The sequence below is a fragment of the Neopsephotus bourkii genome, unplaced genomic scaffold (assembly GCF_033783945.1).
Source record: "Neopsephotus bourkii isolate Nb327-2 ecotype Australia unplaced genomic scaffold, CSIRO-AGI_Nbou_v1 NB_867, whole genome shotgun sequence".
Lineage (NCBI taxonomy): Eukaryota > Metazoa > Chordata > Aves > Psittaciformes > Psittacidae > Neopsephotus > Neopsephotus bourkii.
In genome coordinates this window covers 713,757-734,549 of record NW_026901363.1, presented here as the reverse complement: position 1 = coordinate 734,549, position 20,793 = coordinate 713,757, and the positions used below count along the sequence as shown (strand labels likewise).

Here is a 20,793-nt window from a genome sequence, read left to right as displayed (position 1 = left end):
CCAAGCAGCCCAGCCCTATGCTGCCCTGGCTAACAAGCAGCTCTCATTCTGCCTCAGTTTCCCCCTCCCTGGCAGCCACTCATCACACAGACACCACTGTCCATCTTGCCTTCTCCAAGGAGCTTACCTGCCCCTACCGAGGGTTGCCCATTAGCTGAGCCTCCGGGAAAGGCAACCAAAGGGGTTCCAGAGGGGGGGCTGAGCCCCAGCCTGGCTGCGGGCCGGCCCTGAGCTGCATCCCTGAACCGAGCACGGCCAGGCCGGGCAGAGGGAGGAAGGAGCCAGAGCCCGGCTCTTCCCCTGGCACTCGGACGGGCAGTACCTCCGGAGCATCCCTCTGCCCCGGCACAGCCCTCGACACAGCACATCGCTGGTCCCAGCACATTCCTTGTCCCCGGGAGCATCCCTCAGCCTTTTCACGTCTTCTGATCCCAGTACATCCTTGGTCCCCGGAGCATCCCTCAGCCCTGCACATCCCCTGATCCAGCATACCCATCAGCCCTTCCGCATCCCCTCGATCCCATCGCCCCTCCGCACCCGCGACCCGGGGCGCTCCCCTGCCCCTCGCACCTCCCTCCCTGCACAGCACCGGGGCAGAGCAGCCCCTCGCCGAGGAGCCCCGGGATGGGACGTGGGGCTCCAGGGCAGCCCCGACGGGGCGGCAGAGCTCCCCGAGCGGCGGGGAGGAGGCGGCCAGGGCGGAGAGGAGCCCCCCGCCGCCGCGCACCGCCTCCTCCCCGCCGCGGCGGGCGAGGCTCCGCCCGGCTCCCGGGGCCCGCAGCCGGCCGGCACCCACCCTGCGGCGGGCTCCCGCTCGCCCGGACTATGAGGAGCGGGACCAGGCGGGGGGCGGCGGCAGCGGCAGCGGCCCCGGTGCGGCGGGAGCGGGAGCGGGGGCGCCGCCGCCTCCGGCCGGGTCATGCCCGTGCGCCCGGGGCGGCGGGGCTGCGGGCTGCGGCGGGATGGGCGCGCTCCGGGCCGGCGCCCTCGCCTTCCTCCTCCTCCTCCTCCTCAGCTGCCTCCTGCCCCGGCGCGGCCCGCTCAGGTGAGCGCACGGCGCGGGGGCTCGGCGCTGCGCGTCCCGCGGGGTGCCCCTCACTCGCGGGCCGTGGGGCTGCGGGGACCGATGCTCTCCGCACCGCTCCCCCGGCACCCAGACCCGGGCATCACCCCCTCTCGGAGACAGCTCTCCTGCGGGACCCGGGCGTCCCCTCCCAGACCCCACAAACCCGACCCAGACCTCTCCTCAGGGGCTGCTTCCCGCAGCCAGAACCCTCCCAGCCCCAATCCGGACCTCCCCGCAGGCTGCCGGCGCTCCCCCACATCCCTGGGACCCTGACCCAGCACCCCAGGGACCCACCAGACCTTCCCTCTCCAGCCCCAGCCAGGCTCTGCCTGTCCCCAGCAGCCACTGTCCCCGTGCTGGGTCCCCCCTGATCCCCCTGACCCCAGCCAAGCTGGGGACCTTTGCCACGGTGGGAGAAGGGGTGATCCCAGCCAGGTGATGGCCCAGGCAGCTCCTTCTCCAGTGCTGCAAAGCCCCTGTGATGCCCAGACCCTCTACCGGATTAGGGTGCCGGGGGGGGGGGGGGGACGGGGACGACTCAGAACAATCCCTGACCCATCCCCTGTGTCACCCAGGCCAGGGGATGCCCCACATCCCATGGGTGCAGGAACAACTCTTGGCCCACTTGGATGGAATATCCAAAGCTCCCAGGTCCCTTTTTCCCTCTCTGGCCATGTCGGGTGCTACCTGGGGCAAGGTGGGATGCAGGGGAGAAGGGGCCAGGCAGGGAGAGGTTGGGGGGCTGCAGCGTTCCTTGGCTGAGCCCTCTCCCTGCCTCCATCCTCCCCCATTCCTCAGAACGGCTGGAGCAGAGAGGGGGAGAACCGCGGTGGGGAGGGGGAAGCGGTACCAAAATGTGCTCGTTTCACGCATGGGAGCTGCTTGTATCGGGGTGGCATTTCTAGGCAGATGTGAGTGTTTCCCAGCCCTCCCATCCCCTCAGTCCACAAGGTGCTGAGCTCCAGGGCCATGTTAATGGCAGGGTCCGCTCGGGGCAGACGATGCCGAAACTGAGGCGAGCCAGGAGCCAGGGCTGTGCCCAGGGGCTCTGTGCCAGCATGGCCCTGCCAGTGCCACCGCTGGAGGTGGCTGCTCCGGGTGTTCCTGCACCCCTGCAGTCCTCAAGGTGCGAGCACCGCTGGGGCTGCGGCTCAGCTGAGCCTCCTCAAGGAGCCTTCCTCCCACATGCTCCGGGGGAGAACCCGCATCCTCCTTTCCAACGGAGGAGGAAACCTGCTCAGATGTGTGGCAGGCAGAGGTCTGACTTAACCCCTTGCTCCCCAGGCCTCTCACAGCCCTGCTCCCGAAGGTGCACCTTCCTAATGCAGCTCCTGGAGGATGCATTTCCCCTGCCTTTTGCTCTCGGCCAGGGCCAGCCTCAGGTTCTCCCTGCCACCCATCTCCAATTAAGGGAAAACATGCCTGGCTGGATCATGTGGGGATGGTCCCTGTGCCCATTTCTGGCTGGCAAAGGATGCACATAAGCCCCTCCAGGGTGAGCCCTGCTCCCCTGGGAGGAAGTAGGAAGAGGTGTGTTGGTAGGAACAAGGAGGCAGGAAGAAGGACCCCAGGGGGTCCCAGCTCCCAGCATCTTCCTCTTGCTTGAGACAATGGGGTTGTAGCTCCAAACAGGAGTAGGATCCACCTGGGCATGGCCCTGGTGGGATTATGAAGCAGTGTGCAGCAGCAAAAGCAGCGTGCTCAAAGCTCCCTTTGTGTCTGAGGTCTCTGGCTAGTTCCTCTCCATCACAGCCACATGCCTGGCAATGTGGTGAGTGAGCGTCTCTCGCATTGTTTCTTGGAATGATCATTATAGACTGACAGAAGGAGAGAAGTTGGCAGGCTGAGATGTGTGCATGAAAACAGCCCCCCAGGGTCGGTTTAAATAAGTCTCCATCATCTTGGGAGCGCTGCGTGAGAGAGATCGTGTCAGTTCCATACCATGGCCAGTGCAGAGGTGGGCTTTGCTGCTCCACTCCTGCCACATCCTCTTGGCTCCTGGCAAGGTGTCACAGCCCAGCTGTGCTCCTGGGCACCACCACTCATTCCAGGCCAGCCCATGGTTGTGTCCTCAGGCCCTCCAAACAACGAGTCCTGCCAGGCAGGGTATGGATGTTTGCTCAGCGGCTCAAGCCGAGGCTGGTGATTGCACCCACAGGGACCATCCATGCTTTGCACCTCCAGCACCAGCACAGAGCCCGGCTGCCGGGCACAAGGCCACTGCCTGCTGTGCCCTGTTCCCACCACAGCCCTGCAGCTGCAAGAACCTATCCCCAAACACCCTGTAAGGGGACACAGCAGGCAGGGGGACAGGCAGAACACAAGCATGTGGCACTGAGGCTGTGGCAGAGAGGGGAGGACAGCGGGAGCAGGTCCTGGGTCAGCACGCTGATGGCACTGGTGTGGATGCGGTGTGGGCGCAGCCCCTTCCCTGGGCGCTGGCACTGCAGGGTGCTGAGCTGTGCCTGCAGGCAGCATCCCTGCCTCCTCTGCCCCGCAGGCTGGTCTCAGGGAGGGAGGAAATCAAAGCCGCTTCCCGAGGCTCACCCCAGCCCATGTCACCCTCTGATTTCCTGGACAAGCTTATGGGACGAACGTCAGGGTATGATGCCCGGATTCGACCCAACTTCAAAGGTAAGGGGGAGGACATGAGACACCCAAACCCGGCAGAGACCCACACTTACGGCTGCCCAAAACCAGGGAATGGGCAGGTGTTGGTAGGACCCTGACCCACATCCCTCCATCCCAACACCCTCCCTGTGTGCAATCCCAGTGCCCTGCACGTCCCCTCTGTGCCTGGGTATAGTGGGGCTCACACCGACACCCCATGGGGAGCCCTCAGCAGGCAGGGGATGCTCGTGGGCATCCATTCACACAATGCACGCAGGAGGGGGGGCTCTGCCCTGCACGTCTCCATGGCCAGCAGCAAGAGGAGGCTTCACCCTGTTTTTCAGGTCCGCCCGTCAACGTGACCTGCAACATCTTCATCAACAGCTTCGGCTCCGTCACCGAGACCACCATGGTGAGGGGTTTGCCAGCACAAGGGTCTCCTGTCCCACTGGTTCTGACAAGGGGGGGGCACAGGTCCCGGTAGCCAAGCCTGTGGCTGTGTTTACAGGGGTCCTGCGCGCCCTGGCACCACAGTGGGGACACAGCAAATGGCAGTGGCTTTTCCGGGATCACTCAGCCAGAGCTGGGCTCTGTGGGCCCCATTTCTGTGCCTGAGCTGGGTCGCAGTGTGGCAGGCTCAGCAGGTGCCATACAGTGCAAGCGAGCTCTGCATCCCCACCACCCCAGCCTCCCCGTGTGCGTGAGGAAGCCCCAGGGCTAGAAATCCCCTCTTTGTGCTGCTGTAAAGCCGGAATACCATAAACTGCCACATCAGCCCCCCGCAGAGCCCCGCAACAAACACTGCAGGCAGCAGCTGCTGGTCCTCCTCCTCCTCCTCCCAGCTGCTGTGGCTTTGATATCCCCTGGCTGCCAACAGCATGGGAAGGCTCCTGAGCTGCCCCTGCCTGGCTGTGGTTAGTGCCAGGCAGCAGCTCCTGCAGGGCTGAGGCCCTTCCACCTCCTTCTCCATCCCATCCTCCCGTTCCACCTCCTCCTCCTCGGGCCCTATGAGGTGTTTGCAGCTGACGTGGTCCCCCCCCTGCCCCAGGACTACCGGGTGAACGTGTTCCTGCGGCAGCAATGGAACGACCCCCGCCTGGCTTACCGCGAGTACCCCGACGACTCCCTGGACCTCGACCCCTCCATGCTCGACTCCATCTGGAAGCCAGACCTGTTCTTCGCCAACGAGAAAGGGGCCAATTTCCACGAGGTCACCACCGACAACAAGCTGCTGCGCATCTTCAAGAACGGCAACGTGCTCTACAGCATCAGGTACAGCCCTGCTCCCCCGGTGCGGTGCCGGAGCATGGAGGTGAAGCTTTCCTTTCCTTCCCCCTGCCAGCTGTCCCAGCCCCCAGCAACCCCATCGCTTTCTCTGCCTCCTCCAGGCTGACTCTGATCCTGTCCTGCCCCATGGACCTCAAGAACTTTCCCATGGACATCCAGACATGCACCATGCAGCTGGAGAGCTGTGAGTACCCAAGGGGATCAAGCTTTGCTTTGCCCCCTCCATCCCCTCCCATCCCATCCATCTGAGGGAGGTGAGCAGGAAGGAATGCTCATTCAGGGTGGGGATGAGCAGGGTGCATCTTCAACCGTGTCCCATGGCTCCTTCCATCCCCTCCAGTTGGCTACACCATGAATGACCTCATCTTCAAGTGGTTGGAGGAGCAGGAGGCCGTGCAGGTGGCAGAGGGCTTGACGCTCCCACAGTTTATCCTCAGGGATGAGAAGGACCTGGGTTATTGCACCAAGTACTACAACACAGGTAGGGGACCTCAGGGACGTACTGCCCCCCTCTCACCATGTCCCAGGGGTCCCTCTCACCCATCAGGCTGCCATTCCTATAGGCAAGTTCACCTGCATCGAGGTGAAGTTCCACCTGGAGAGACAGATGGGTTACTACCTGATCCAGATGTACATCCCCAGCCTGCTCATCGTCATCCTCTCCTGGGTCTCCTTCTGGATCAACATGGATGCGGCACCGGCCCGGGTGGGCTTGGGCATCACCACCGTGCTCACCATGACCACACAGAGCGCTGGCTCCCGTGCCTCCCTGCCCAAGGTCAGTGCCGGCTCCATGCTGGGCTCTTGCGCTGCAGCATGGTCAGGGAACTTGGGCTACCCCCAGTGTCCCAAGGGCAGCATTCCCTTGGCAGCTATGGAATGAGCAGGAACACGGTGCTGCTCGGCTGGGCAAGCTCTGACCTGCGCATCCTACCTAAGAGGGCCCCTGTGCCCCTTGCAGTGGGGTGAAGTGGGGCGGGACAAATGATGCAGGGGGCAGCAGGTCCCTGAGCCCCATCGCACCCCCGCAGGTCTCCTACGTGAAGGCCATTGACATCTGGATGGCCATCTGCCTGCTCTTTGTCTTTGCTGCCCTGCTGGAATACGCAGCCGTCAACTTCGTCTCCCGCCAGCACAAGGAGTTCATGCGCCTGCGCCGGCGCCAGCGGCGGCAGAGGATGGTGAGTCCTTCCCACCATGGACGTGTGCCCATCCTCAGCTACCGAGGGGACAGCCTGGGGCTGCAGGGACAGTTTAGCATCAGGACAGGGCTGTGTCCCACTGCCCAGGGCTTGCAGCCAGCCCCTCCAGCACAACAGGGACCCAGGGGCATCGCAGTGCTTCTGCCTGCCTGAGCGGCACAGTGCAGAGCACCCATGGGTGCCCCAGCACAAACACACTCATGGTGCCATCCCCCTCCTGCCAGCACATCCTCGTGTTCTGCTTCTCTAAAGAAGCATAACAATAAGCAGCAAGGGTGGGTGAAACAGCCTTTCCCCTTACCTGCAGCATCAAAGCTGGAGTCCCCACTGTGCTGCAGCTGTGACAGGGGCTCACGGCTGCATCAGGGGGAATGAAGCATCAAGGGGACCTGGTGGCATCGAGGGACAGGGTCTGGGCTGCAGAAGGGAACTCAGCAGGGCCTGCAGAGGCAGGGTTCCATGCTACAGGACCACCCTCTCCCCCACGTGAAGTGGAAGACCTGTGGCTGCCCCACTCTCGTTTCCTCACCATAACCACACCATGAGGCTCCAGACCTCCATGGAAAACACAAGTACAGACACACCCCACATGGGCTAGCAGCGTCCTGTGCAGCCAAACCCCTTCAGCACACGCTGAAGATGGATCCCGGTGTCTGGGCAGGCCTGGGCATCTCCTCCCCTCATCCCCATCCCGGTGCCCTGAGCCCCCGTCCCCCGGGCTGGGGCAGAGCCGCGGGTCACCCATTGTCCTGCTTCTGTTTGGTGCTCACTGGGGGATGCCAAAAGGTCCTGAGCAGCGGCACGGGCAGCCTGGAGTCCCTGCGGCAGGCGAGCACACCCATGCGATGCTCTCACAGCTCTCCAGCTCCCGGGTAAAGCACGAGGCTCCGGCAGCGCCCCGCAGGGCAGAGCACCCCCAGCCAGCATCACCCCCCTTACCCAAAGCAGCTCCCCGCAGGAGCTGGGCCCAGCGGCATGGAGGAAGCAGGGCAGTGCCCATGGGATGGAGCTGCTGCTCCCTGGGCTGAACACAGGGGTGAGAGTGGTGGGAATGGAGCAGATTTCTGTGGAAGCACCCCCATGCTGGGCCTTAGTTTGCCTTTCCATAGAGCAGGAGCAGCACAGCTCCCTTTTCCGAGGGGCAAGTGATGCTGGGGCGGACTGATGGCTGCTCCTGGGCTGTGCTCACCTCCAGCAGGGTGAGGGCTCTTCCTGGCCTGGCACGGGCAGGTTTGAGGCACTTGGCTGCCCCAAGCCTCCTCTCCACCATCAGTAGCCCTTGGATGCCAGGAGAGGCTTCCCAGCTCTCCATAGCGTGCTCCCTTGCTCCCTGCCTTTCACAGCCCCTGTGCGTGGCTGCCAGAGATGAGCACCCACCAGCCAGGGCAGGGAAGTGGGGAGCTCTGCTGAGCCCAGAAGCCATGTGCTGGCTTAAACCAGACCAAAGCGCAGGTGCCTTGTGGTGTAGCATCCCAAGGATGCACTACGAGCATCCAGAGATGCTGCACAGACCCCACAAAGCCAGGCCCAGGAAGCTCCTTGCACCCAGCCCCAGTAAGCACCGTGGGGCTGCCCCAGCCCAGGGGGGACCCATGTGGGAGGAGCAGCACTCCCAGTCCGGATCTCCTCCCCCGGATGCCCTGGCAAGCCCTGCTGCCTCTCAGTGCCGAGGGAATAGCTGCAGCCTCCCCACCGCGCTCCCCAGGGCGGCTGCAAGCGCTTAGCCTGGGGCAGGGGAATAAAACCCTGCTGCAAAAGCGAGCTAATCTCAGCAATTTGAGCTGCTGCTGCTCTCCCCTCCGAGAGATCTTGCTTAGCTGGTGGATTGCTGAGTTAAGTAAAGGTGCCAGAGCGCACGCTCTCCGCATGAGAGCCCCCCTTGCCGGCTGGGCGCCTGTGCGGGCTGAGCGCAGCCAGGAGGCTCAGTGCCGCTCCGGGTGGCACTGGGGTCCAGCACCGGGGATGTGCATGGCCAAGGCATGAGGCACGGAGCCAGCCTGCAGCACTCCCTGGGGGAAGAGACCCACCGCAGCCACATACGGCACCAGTAGGGCAGGAAGGGGGATGAGACACAGACCAAATGAGCGCCCCGGGGGCTCGGCCAGAAGCCAGACATGGAGGCTGGTACGTGCTGGTCCCTTGCCTAACCTCTGCACACACAGCTTCCCCCGAGGATAAAGGAGCGTGATGAGGAAAGGGGCTGTCAGCGGGGAGGAGCGTGGCCGGTACCCGAGGGGCTGCGAGGGCAGCGGGGCTGTGCTGTGAGTGATGGCAATGGGCTGTGGCCCACGGGTGCCGGCTCTCATGGCACTCCTGGAGGCTTGATCATGGGCATGCAGCCCCGTGGGCATGCTGTCCTCCCTGCAGCACCCACCAGCACAGAGCAGGGAGCAGGGATGGGGTGAGCAATAGCAGGGAGAGCAGCAAGGAGTCCAGCTCTCTCATCCTTCCTCCTCTGCTGCACTGGGCAGCTCCTGCCAAGCTCCTGCAGGGAGAAACAGGCTCTGGGCCCTTGGAGTGACTGAAGGGCCCTGCAAGCCCTGATGGCAGCCAGGCTCCTGCATCCCTGCCCAGGTATGCTCCAGCAAGCTGCCTGCCCGCTCCTATTCACCAGCACAGGCACGCTTGCACCCCACTGTCACAGCAATGCCTGCACCCCCAAGTTCACAGCACCCCCATGCACTCTGTACTCCTATGCCCTGCACCCCCATGTATCCAAACCACCCCTTCCAGTTTACCTCTGTCCCAGGGCTGGGAGGAGGCTGTGGGGATCAGTGTGGGGCTGCCAGGGTTGGGGTTACCCTTGGATGCACCCTTAAAACACGTGTCGGATGAGCAGCACGCACACTGCTGCCTGCCTCTGCCTGCAGCTGCTGGCCCCACGCTTTCAGACATCCCTGTTCAGTTTGGGATGCCTGCAATAGCACCTAACCTTGTGCCATGCACTGGGTGCATTGCCCAGTGGGTGGGTGCATAGGACATGACATGAAGCCACAAGTTCCTGCTCACCTGCAGCATCAGCACCCACAGGGTGACAGCCTTTCCCTTCTCCAGGAGGAAGAGCTCGTCCGTGAGAGCCGCTTTTACTTGCGAGGCTATGGGCTGAGCCACTGCCTGCAGCCGAAGAATGGGGCTGGGGAGGGCCCTGGCATCTACAGCCCCCCCCCAGCCGGGATGCTGCTGCGGGAAGGGGAGAGCCTCCACCGGCGCTACATTGACCGGGCCAAGCGCATCGACACCATCTCCAGAGCCGTCTTCCCCTTCACCTTCCTGGTCTTCAATATCTTCTACTGGGTTGTCTACAAAGTGCTGCGCTCAGAGGACATCCACTCCGTGCCCTGAGGGCTGGAAAAGCAGGACTGCCTCTCCGTCTGCCCCCTCAGTGTGCATGGATGCCACAGCCTCAGCCAGAACCGTGTTTCCCTCTGTCCTGGAGCAGCGGCACAGCCAGGCTGGGCCTCAGAGCCTGGACACATGGCAGCCCCCATGTCCCTTTGGATGCTGGGGCACTGAGGAGGCAGGGACAGCAACCCCAGGTTTGAAAAAGGGACCCTTCCTGCCTTCTGCATGGCATCAACTCTGGGCACCCAGGGATGCTGTGCTGCTGGGGAGCCTCAGGTACCCAGGGATGCTGTGCTGCTGGGGAGCCTCAGGTACCCAGGGATGCTGTGCTGCTGGGGAGCCTCAGGTACCCAGGGATGCTGTGCTGCTGGGGAGCCTCAGGTACCCAGGGATGCTGTGCTGCTGGGGAGCCTCAGGTACCCAGGGATGCTGTGCTGCTGGGGAGCCTCAGGTACCCAGGGATGCTGTGCTGCTGGGGAGCCTCAGGTACCCAGGGATGCTGTGCTGCTATGGTACAGGGGAGCTCCTGATACTCTGGGATGCTGCACAGCTGGTGGCCAGCAAACACCACCTTCCAATCAAACACCCTCCACCTCTTCCATGTCAGGCTGCATCACTGGGCCATGGGCCACGAGCAGCCAGATGACAAACTAAAGCTCTCTATGGGTTGCAGGTAAAAGCAAGCACCCGGACTGTGTGTGGTGCTGGCTATGGCCCCATAGCCCCCAGTCCATCAACAGACAAGCCCCCAGCCAGCCCCAGCGCACAGCAATGCAGTGGGGTCAGGGATGCTTCCTTCCCTGCAGAGTCCAAGGCTGCCCATGGTGCCCACGGCTGTGGCAGGGACACTGAGCAGGAGGCTCTGTTTCTGCTGGGAAAACACCAGCCCTGGGGCAGCAGCCGGGGAGCCCAAGGTCTTGCTGATGGTGAAGGAGCACAGACGGCCATTGCAGCTGCTGATGGGTACCACTGGGCACTGCACTGCCTGCAGGGTAGGGCCCACCGCCGATCTGATGATGGGATGAAGGTAATGGGGGTAGCTGCAGCGGTGCCTCTGGAGGAATAGTGAGTGGTGGCATCCCCACACCATTGCATTCCCGCAGCCCCACGGTGCCAGCAGAGAGCCTGAGGTGAAAACTGCTCCATTCCCCTGCTTCCTCCACACACTGGTGCTCGGGTGCAGCATTCCCTGGGCAGGTTCGCCCCTGCTGCTCCTCCACTGGAGAAAAGAGCATCCGAAACCTCAACAGGACAAGCCCAGCGAGGCTGCCAGCCCTCCAGACCTAGATATCCTCTGTGCTTAGCAGGAAATAAAAGCAGTAGGTGATGTTTATGTAGGTCCTACAGAGAGAAATGTGTTGATGCTCTCCTTTGCCCCTGCTCACAGCCAGCCTGGGCAGACCCTCATCCCAGCAGGGTCTGTTCCTCCGCGGCCCCAAGTGCAGGAGAGGGCCCAGGGTCTTGCAGGCAAGTCAGCATGGAAATGGGATTCACCCATTGGAGGCTGTACTATGGCATCCAAGGGCCCCAGGGACCTACCTGTGATGGCAAAAGGGACTCTGTGGGGCAGGGGGACATCAGTAGGAGACAGCACTGCTTGCAGAAACCCCCACCATGGCCATTAGGGACCCCATTCCTCGGGCAGGCATCACCCTCTCCCTGCATGACTTCGGGGAGCAAAGGCTCCCCCCCTCACTCCCTCAACCCTTCAGTCTCAGCTGCATGCACCCATTTCACAGACAGGGCAAGCAGAGGAGAACCAGCCCAGGACCCACCAGGACGGGCTGAGCCAGCTCCGTCCATCCCATTGCCACCACTGTGCCTGCCGTCGTGGGGGTCACTGTGGGGCTGCACTGTGTGTCTGGGCCAGGCTTCCGAGCCTTGGTTTTGGGGAGAGGCCCCATTTGGAGACGGAGGAAGGGGTGCACCCCCTGTCTTTGGCTCATCCAGCCCTGGCCCCCCCCGAGGCAGTGCTGAGCAGAGGTGCCAGCGGGCACCCAGCACCCGCAAGCACTGGCAGCCCAGCCACCCTCCAGCAGCGGTGGGGTTTTAAACAGCATCAACCTTCCTACATACAGACATGAATCAATAAAGCCTTTCTGGGACTTTCAGTGGTGTGCTGCGGGTTTGTGTCTGCCACGGACCCCGCGGCCAGCTCCAGCATCCCTCACGTGTCGGGGGGATGCGGGGATGAAGGCACAACAGCCCCGCATGTCGTTATTGCACCCAGCTACCCTCGCCTCCACACGTGTCCTTTCTGACACGGCTGGTGGTGACTGTCGGGTTTCACCTCACACATAGGAGATGCCACAGAGGTGGGCAGGAGCCCCCCCTTGAGTTGCTTCCCCCAAACCCAGCCCCAGCTCCGTGGGGTGCTTCCACAGCTCTCTTCACCCTGACCAGGGGACAGGACCCATGATGGGGCAGATGTGGGGCTGGAAGGGGGGCTCCAGCTCCGCACTGGAGCTCAGACACCCGGCCATGGCCAAGCACCCCATGGGGGGACCCTCCCTTGGTGCCAGCCCGCTGGGCAGACGCCAGCCTCACAGCGCTGCCAGCTGTGCCGGGGGGGGGGGTTACGCCAGCCCCCCAGTGCCCCCAGTGCCACCCGGGGCCGGCGCTGTTGTCCCCAGCTGGTGCAGGGGCAGGCAGAGCCCGCAGCTGAGCGCTGCGCTCCCGAGCGACATCAATCTCCCTCTGTCCTCCCAGCCAAGCGTCACAGACCGGCTCTGTTGGTACCTCGCAGCCCTGTCGCCCGCCTGGGCTCTGCTGTGGCAGGGAGGAGAGCAAGCAAGGTGCACCCATGGTGGTGTTCTCTAGATGGGACAAACCAACCCCTGCCATGAGGTCTGGGTGCTGCACCCACCCCAAACATCGAGAGGATGCAGCCCAGAGGACCAGTGTGGGGTGCCCGGTTTCTGCACTCTCTGCTCGCCTTTCTCTTCCTTGCCAGGCAGGTCTGGGCACCCTGCATCTGTCTGGAGATAAGTGCTGGGGTCTGCCCTAAGCCACCCGGCTCTGGGAATTGGCACCTCCTGGGAAATGGAAGCGGTAGAGCGCCCTTTTCCTAAGATAAAGCCCCTGGGTAGGGCTGTCAGTGCCCTCCAGCACACAGCTCCAGCGGATCCCTGTGGAGGTGCTGAGCCCCAAGCCCTCCTGCAGCTCACAGCAAGGCCAGAGGCCAGCTCAGGTTGCTCTGTCCCCTGCCTTTGGATGGATTTGGCTTTCCATTTCCTGCCCGAGGCTGTGCATTGGGGGACGCATCCCAGCCACCATGGGAAGCAGCTGTGGGCATGGAACCAACACCCCTGGCCAGGTTAAGGGCTGGTTTAAATAGAAGTTAATGGAGTTCCAGCAGGGTAACGGGACTCCCAGACAGTAAAATGAGCATCATCAGTATCTCGACAGCAGCATGCCCAGTACTGGGTGCCCACAGACATGCACAGGTTTGGGCAGCATTGCCCCTCATCAGCCCCAAGGGCTCCCTGGGGCACCTGCATGGGGCCAAGGAATCAGATTGGTTTGGGTTGAAAGGAACCTTAAAGCTCACCCAGTTCCAACCCCTGCCACGGACAGGGACACCTTCCACTAGAGCAGCTTGCTCCAAGCCCCTGTGTCCAACCTGGCCTCGAACACTGCTGCCATCCAGGCTCCCCTGCCAACCATGGAGGGTCTGGTCCTGCTGGAGCCGAGCTCTGCTGCTGTGCTTGGAGGCACGGCAATGCCAAACCTCTCCCCTCCCTCAGTAGGGGCTCCAGCCCTGTCCGCAATCCACCCTGTCCACATGGACCAGTGCCCGCTGATGCTGTGTGGGACAGCAGGTTTGGAGCCCGGTGAGTTCACTGCAGCCAGAGGGGCAGCAGGTTACCAGGGCTCCGAGCACCCCCTGCCCTTCATGCACTGCCCACATCTGGGTTTTCTAAAGGCAAACACCAAGCCCCAAAGTCAGCAACGAGTCCATGAGCAAGCCAGGGACAGTGAGGAGCAAGTGAAGCACCAGGAGCTGCACTGGCAGTGTGTGCTGCTGCCAGCCGGTCATGCTCACTGTGGGGTAGGATCCATCCTCCATCCACCATAGGGAAGGTCCAGGTGTGGGGCACTCACACAGTGCGGCTGTGCTGGCCCCGAGCCCTCAGCACAGCATTGCCAGTGCTGCCCCCCGAGCAGAGGAGCCCCAGGAGCCAAAGGGCACTTTGCCCCAGCACAGCCCTGCCACCTAAGCGGGAGCATCACCGCAGCCCCATCACCTCCACCTGACCAAAGGGGCTTCACCAGCGGTCTGCTAAACCCCACAGCCACATCCACACCCCTGGCATGGCTCTGGGACCAGCCTGCACACACACACAGGCCATGGGGCACCCCATGTGCTCCCCAGGCCAAGGGGTGTTTGTGAGTCAGGTACCTCCAGGGGCAGGCAGGACCCTTGGGAAGGGGCAGTGAGGGAAGGCTGGAACGTGGCAACCAGCAGGGGTCAGCCCTGCAGTGCTCCTAAACTCTGGGATACGGGAATATGGGATAAGTGCATGGCTCTGGGCTGTGGTTTCACACAAGAAACAACAAAGCGATGAGGTTTTCCAGCCCCAGAGTGGCTTGTTTTGGCCGACTCGGAGAAGCCTCTGCGCTTCAGCCCCTCAAGGGGCAGGGGGAGGACCCCAGCACTGAAACAAGGAGCAATTATCAAACCACGGGCTCTGAAGAGCTTTTGTTCCCCGGCTGCGGCAGCGCAGGGATCGGAGGACATCTAGCGAGGTGCCTCGATGGCCTCACACACCAGCGGCACCCAGAGGCCAAAGCTGGGGCAGCCCCGGCCCTGCAGCGGCCGCATCCTGCTCCCGTCTTCCTGCTGCGGCAGGAGCCACGGTGAGAGCTCCAGCAGGGCTGATCCAGGGGTGAGGAATCAGCTCCTTTCCCATTTCCCACTGCTCTCACTGGTGCCCTGGCAGTGAGAGCCTCCATGTTCCCAATAGGCCACACGTGCTCCTGCCATGTGAATCCTACAAACACAAGCATTAAACCTGGGGCTCATCTCAGAAACGCTGATCGGGATGCAGGTGCCCCTTACAGCTTCCTGAGTCCTGCTGACACCAGCGCTGCCCAGCCCCAGAGGTTCACAACTCCCAGTCAAGCTGATTGTACCGGTGCAAACAGGGCAATGCCCAGTTACTGTGATTTGCATGAGGAGACCCCAGTCTTTGAGTGCAAAGATCTGCATGGGCACAGGCACCTCAGGCAGATGCGCTGGATCCCACCCTGCAGGGATCGCACAAGCAGGCAGAACAGCAGCAAACAGCCTGGCCATACCCATACCCCCTGCATCAGCCTCCTGCCAGTGCTGGATCGCTTCACTCTTACCCTTGTATCCCTGCAAGAGGAGAGCCAAGCTCTGCAGAGACCCCATTCCCCTTCATTACCTCCCAACCTACAGCACCATAAACCACCCTGAACTCATGGCAGAGACCCCTCCAGCCCCTCGGTGCAGTCAGAGCACTGAAGAGCCCTGTGCCCCAACACCTCCCACAGCCAGGCTGCAAGGTGCTGTCTGCAGAAACACTGTGACACCAAAGCCATCCTCCTCCACTGGTGCTGGACAAGCTGCCACGGTCGGGAGTGGGAGTGCTCAAGGTAAAAGGCAAAGCGAGGAAGATGACCCCAGCAGTGTGTCTCGGAGGTGTGAAGGAGGACTGGGGGGCAGCAGTGCCTACCACGCACACTGAGGAGAGACAGTTTATATCTTTATTATATATACATCCATTATAATTTCACAAAATGCCCACTCTATACTTGTTACCCGCTGTATATAGTAGTCTGGGTAGGTAAGACTGCGGTGCAGGAGTGGTCTCTTAAGATCGTAGGTGGTCGTTTGGGGAGAAAACTCACCACTCATTGTATCCTCTGATGGAAGTGCATTAGTTAAGGACATGGGGATGTGTGTTTAGTCCTGCCAATTAACAGCACCTTCTCACTTGGTCTAATTTACAACCCTGAGAGGCTCCCACAGTTGTTTTCTTTTGCAGCCATTTACCCGTTTCTCCGTCCAAGTCTGTATCAGTGAAATACTAATGCAGTCCGGTACCAGCTGAAACACGGAGTTAACCCGGCACCACAGCCCTGCGCCCCGGCACCGGGCACGCACTTCACCCCCTCATGTGACCTCCACTCCACATGACTCCCGGATAGGGGGCGGGCCGCGGTGCGACGCACTCCCCCGTGATTGGCGGAAGGCGTCGGGTGCCGAGGAGCGATTGGCTGGCTGGACGGCGCGTCACGGCGGTGGCGGCAATGGCGGCGATGGCGGCGGTGCGGCGGGCGCTGCGCTGGGCGCTGCTGGCAGCCGCGACCATGGCGGCGGTGCTGGCGCTGGACAACGGGCTGGCCCGGACGCCGCCGATGGGCTGGCTGCACTGGGAGCGCTTCCTCTGCGGCACCGACTGCGGCACCGACCCGCACCGCTGCGTCAGGTACCGCCGGCCGGGTGTCCCGGGGGAGCGCGGGTACACGCAGAGGGGGGTCAGGGCAGGGGGCAGCGGCACAGTGCGGTGCTCTGAGGGCTTGGCCCGGTGTGCTTCCAGCGACGGGGCCCTCCCTCCTCTGCAGTTCTGCCCTATCCCCTGGGGAGTCACAGAATGGTTTGGGTTGGAAGGGACGTTAAGATCACCCGGTTCCAAACCCCTGCCGTGGAAGGGCGGCACGTTTGCGGTATCGATGCTTGACATAGGGCTGCCACCTTCTCTGCTTTCTTTCCCCATGCCCAGCGAGCGGCTCTTTGTGGAGATGGCCGATGTGATGGCTGCTGAGGGCTGGAGGGACGCGGGCTACGAATTCATCTGCATTGATGACTGCTGGATGGCCCCGACTCGGGATGAGCACGGCAGGCTCCAGGCTGACCCAAAGCGGTTCCCCAGTGGGATCCGCAAGCTGGCTGACTATGTGAGTGCCACCCATCACGGTGCAGGCAGTGATGGCAGGCAGGGACCTGACCTGCAGCCGCGCTGTGAGCAAGGGAGGAGAGGGAAGGCTGGATGGGGAATGGCTGTGTATCTGCCTGACAGAGTGGGGTTTGCTTCACTCCTGCCTTACAACCGCACCATCCCCAATTCTCTTTCTGTCTGCAAGCACAGGTCCACTCCAAGGGTCTCAAGCTGGGAATCTACAGTGACGTTGGGAACAAGACATGTGCTGGCTTCCCTGGCAGCTACAACTACTATGACCTGGACGCCCAAACTTTTGCCTCCTGGGGCGTGGACCTGTTGAAGTTTGACGGCTGCAACTCTGACACGCTGGAGCTGCTGGCAGAAGGTAGGCACGGGCTCAAGGCTGCAGTGCACCACAGGGTGGGAATGTTCTGCAGGCAGCAGCAGCGATTCCAGGCCCAGGGTGGGCTCCAGGGAGTTGCTTTTCCCTGAGTGTACTCATTTGAGGAATATGCTTACAGAAGCAGGTATGAGCCTTTGTTCCCAAGGTAGTGAGTGTTGCTGGCGCTAGTGTTTTTTACCTGCTCGCCCTCCTGGGGGCTCTCTGTGCAGAATGCTGCCTCAGCTCTAAGCACAGCAAAGGCTTTGACCTTCTGTGGTGCTCTTACTGGAAAGCTCAGAATGTTCCACACACTTAATCCTTTGCTGAGGCCGTGCCAGTGCAGAACAGCTTGAAGCAAGAGCAGCGTGTGTCAGCCATAAAGAGGGCAGTTACCAGGGCTTTTAACAGGAGAAAATAAAAAGGGAATTCTGGCATTAACCTCCTGATGGGGTTTTGATTTGAAAGCCTGGCAGTGCGAATCCTAGTGCAGAAGTTATTTGCACACTGGCTGGCAAGTTAGCAGCTGAAAGCTCCATAACTCACTGTGCTGAGGGGGCTTGGTACAGACTTCCTGCAAGCACAAGCAAATCCAGTGCCACTGGAGCAGGTTTGTGCAACTCAGAACGTGGGTTTGCTTCTGACCGGGCTCTCCCTGCTGTCACAGTCAGCATCATGGTGCTTGGCAGCAGGAATCCTGCACGCTCTGCCTAGCAGGGAGAACCTGCCCAAATAACAATCCCATAGGAGCCAGTTAGTAGGGCATATGCCAGCTGCTGCAGCTGGGAGCACAGCTCAGCACCATGACAGCAGGGCTCAAAGCTCTTGTTGGACCAGATGTAACCAAGGTACAATCCAGTTGTATTGAAGCAGTTCCAGGGGGGAGAGCAAACTTTTCATTCCCTCCATTCTGATTAAAAAGGACTTAACAGGGCTGTCTGGGGACAAAGACAGGAAAAACGAGTGGTTTTGCATTCCTGCTCAGTCTATATGGTGCAAGTGGCTCGTAAGAACATACTTCAGCAAGTTTAACCCAGTGCAGCTGTACCCAGCAGCTTGATAGATATGGACTTGTATTTCCCAGGTATCTAGAGTTTAAAAAGCCATACAGCAAAACCCCAGCCTGTTCTCATGGCTGGAGGTACAGAGATCAGCACTCTCAGAGCAGTAAGCCTGCACATGACCTGTAGCAAAGCTGTGAAGGAGCTCACCTGTCCTTGGAAGGCTGCAGACTATAAGCTCCCCTGGGGTGTTCCTGCTGCAATGTGTTCAGCCTTGATTTAGCAAGAGTTGAACTGAAACCTGAACCTTTAATGTTAGATTAAGTTCCTCTGTTTGACCGAGGAGATTGTGTAACCTCTGTCTGTCCTCTTCCTTTAGGTTACAGACGCATGTCTCTGGCCCTGAACAGGACTGGAAGGAGCATTGTGTACTCCTGTGAGTGGCCTTTCTATCTGAGGCCCATGAAGCAGGTAAGGAGTGTTTTTCAAGGCTTATCCTGGAAGAAATTAACCATTAAGACTGCAGAACAGCCTCCTGAGAAACTTGTTGCCCATCTGACAGAGAACAAGACTGTAAAGCGTAGGAAAACCATGTTTTCCTTTAGACCCTTGAAGCATACCTGAGGCAAGTCATTACTCTGCTGAATTCAATGGGATCCTGCAGCATGAAGGCACAGCCCAGTTGGAGCATGCCAGAGAGCACAGCAGCATCCATCTGCTTTGTGTCCAAGGAGCCAAGCACAAAAACACTGGTAGTGCAGACACAGCTAGCAGATAGTTTGGTGTTATTCCTTCAGGACACAGTGGAAGGAATAAGTGTAAGGACTCAGCCATACTGTCACCTCTGGGGAGCAGGGAAGAGACTTTAGGAAAGCCTATTCAACAGGAATTTTCCACACTGTTTACCAACAGATTTCTGCCACCCAGGATCCATGACAGACTCTCAACCCATAGCTGGCTTCCCCTGTGCCACCATGACAGGATGGTGCCATTCCCTCCTAATTAATGCATTAGTCACCAAAGGGTGTAAACCCAAGAAGTGACAGTAATTACTGGGATGTCACAGTTTAATCCCACTGGCCTCATCATACCCTCAGTAAAAGAGTGCTCAAAGGAATCTTCTAACAGAGCTGGATGGCCACAACCATTCTCCCAAGAGAGGCTATAGTGTTGCCTGGAGCATGGCAGCCTGGGATTACTGGGCATAAGGCATCCTAGGGAACCAACTAGATCATCCAGATGGTTGCTGATGTAAGATGTTATCATAGTTCTTCCCCAAATTATCCCTGATCCGGTCTAGCCTTGTGTATGGTCTTGTCCTTGTACACTCAGGCTCTGTGGCTAATCACACTCATTGTTTTGGCAGCCCAATTACACAGAGATCAAACAGTACTGCAATCACTGGAGGAACTTTTTTGATGTCTATGATTCCTGGAGCAGCATCAAGAGTATCTTGGACTGGACAGCACTTCACCAGGACAGCATTGTGAAGATAGCTGGGCCAGGGGGCTGGAACGATCCTGACATGGCAAGTAGAGCAACACCTGCCTCGGGTGTAGGCTGAGAGGGATGGGAAAGGAGAAACATTGAGGGGAGGGACTCTGACAGGGCTCCAGGATCGGGAGCTTGATGAGAGCATCCCTGGCTGGAAAGGGAAAGAGAACTACAGCTACAGATAGCACCAAGGAAGTGCTCTCTGTAATGCAGCCTCAGCAAGCAGTGTGGCAGTGGGAAAGTCTCTGAAGTGCTCGTCTCCCACTAGAGGGAATCCCCTGCATTGTTAGGAATAGCTGCATACAAAAGCAGATTTTGAAATGCTGCCTAGCAAGTTGAGGATCCTTCTTTGCTTCTACCAGTGGTTCATCCTGAATTGCCCCAGTCGTCATGCCTTGCCTTTCCCAACCTGCTCCTGGCACTCAAGACTATCTAACCAGTTCCCAAACAGGGGTCCCACCCTCAGCATCCGGCCATTTACCAGTGCTTGTGCTGGTGGCCCAGTTTCTCCTTGACAGGTAGTGTTACCAGGTGCTTCTGTGTTTTTGTCACAGCTGGTGATTGGAAACTTTGGGCTGAGCTGGGACCAGGCAGTGACTCAAATGGCCATGTGGGCTATCATGGCAGCTCCCCTCTTCATGTCCAATGACCTGCGGCACATTAGTCCTGAGGCCAAGTGGCTGCTCCAGAACAAAGAGGTGATCGCCATCAACCAGGATCCGCTGGGCAAGCAGGGATACCGGATCACCAAGGTACAGCAGGCAGCCAGTCTCTTCATAAAGGGGATACATTGGGTTACAGGGGAGTGCTAGGGTTTGGGAGCAGGAGCCAAGTGAGTCCACTCATTCCTGAAGCCTTCTTATTCAGGCATGAAGAGCACCAGTTCTGCCTCCCCTGACACGTTTATTTTCTCCTTGGCAGGACAAGAACTTTGAGCTGTGGGAGCGGCCCCTATCTGGCCAAGCCTATGCTGTGGCAGTGCTGAACCAGCAGGAGATTGGGGGACCCCGAAACTTCACCTTCCCCCTCACCTTCCTTGGCAATGGGCTGGCCTGCAACCCAGCATGCTCCATATGGCAGGTCCTGCCAGCCAGGAGGGACTGCGGGGTGTACAGCTGGGTGTCCTCCCTGAGCGTGGAGGTCAACCCAACAGGCACTGTGCTGCTCAAAGTAGTGGCACTATAGGAGGCACAAAGACAATCTCTTTGTAAGCCTCAGGCTCTTTCTAAACTTCTTGTCAAGAGAAGTGGGGTGGGTGCCTTTGTTCTCTCCTCAGACATTTGCTACTCAGGTGCTTCTATATGGACTTTAAACCTTCAGCCTAAAGTGACAAATACCCATCCCTCCATTACCAGGAGGTAACAGAGAAAGGGGTGCTGCTTCTTTTGTTTACCCTTTCTCTGGCATCTCACCCACCTAACTCTTTTCCCAAGGGGCTTTAAGGACTGCGGCAGGGCAGCAACTGGTCATATCCACTGCCACTACCAAGGAAATGCAGAGG

General features: G+C 60.2%; 2 protein-coding genes across 3 annotated transcripts; both read left to right on the top strand.

Moving 5' to 3' along the window:
• Positions 1-824: 824 nt before the first annotated feature.
• Positions 825-10,116, top strand: LOC133214078 (glycine receptor subunit alpha-4). 2 transcript variants are annotated; one of them, XM_061356760.1, is made up of 9 exons: positions 825-1,045; positions 3,567-3,700; positions 4,021-4,088; positions 4,725-4,948; positions 5,065-5,147; positions 5,304-5,444; positions 5,527-5,741; positions 5,995-6,144; positions 6,952-7,154. In XM_061356760.1, exons 1-9 carry the CDS (start codon positions 963-965, stop codon positions 7,039-7,041), a joined length of 1,188 nt encoding a protein of 395 aa, XP_061212744.1. In that variant the 5' UTR covers positions 825-962; the 3' UTR covers positions 7,042-7,154. The 2 variants fall into 2 exon arrangements, with proteins under 2 accessions (XP_061212744.1, XP_061212743.1); XM_061356759.1 differs by lacking the exon at positions 6,952-7,154 and adding an exon at positions 9,220-10,116 and having other exon boundaries at positions 894-1,045.
• A 5,670-nt stretch (positions 10,117-15,786) lies between these two features.
• Positions 15,787-20,538, top strand: GLA (galactosidase alpha). The gene is made up of 7 exons (XM_061356734.1): positions 15,787-15,965; positions 16,260-16,434; positions 16,626-16,803; positions 18,178-18,269; positions 19,165-19,326; positions 19,847-20,044; positions 20,214-20,538. The coding sequence occupies exons 1-7, from the start codon at positions 15,787-15,789 to the stop codon at positions 20,475-20,477; spliced, it is 1,248 nt and encodes a 415-aa protein (XP_061212718.1). The 3' UTR covers positions 20,478-20,538.
• Positions 20,539-20,793: the final 255 nt, after the last annotated feature.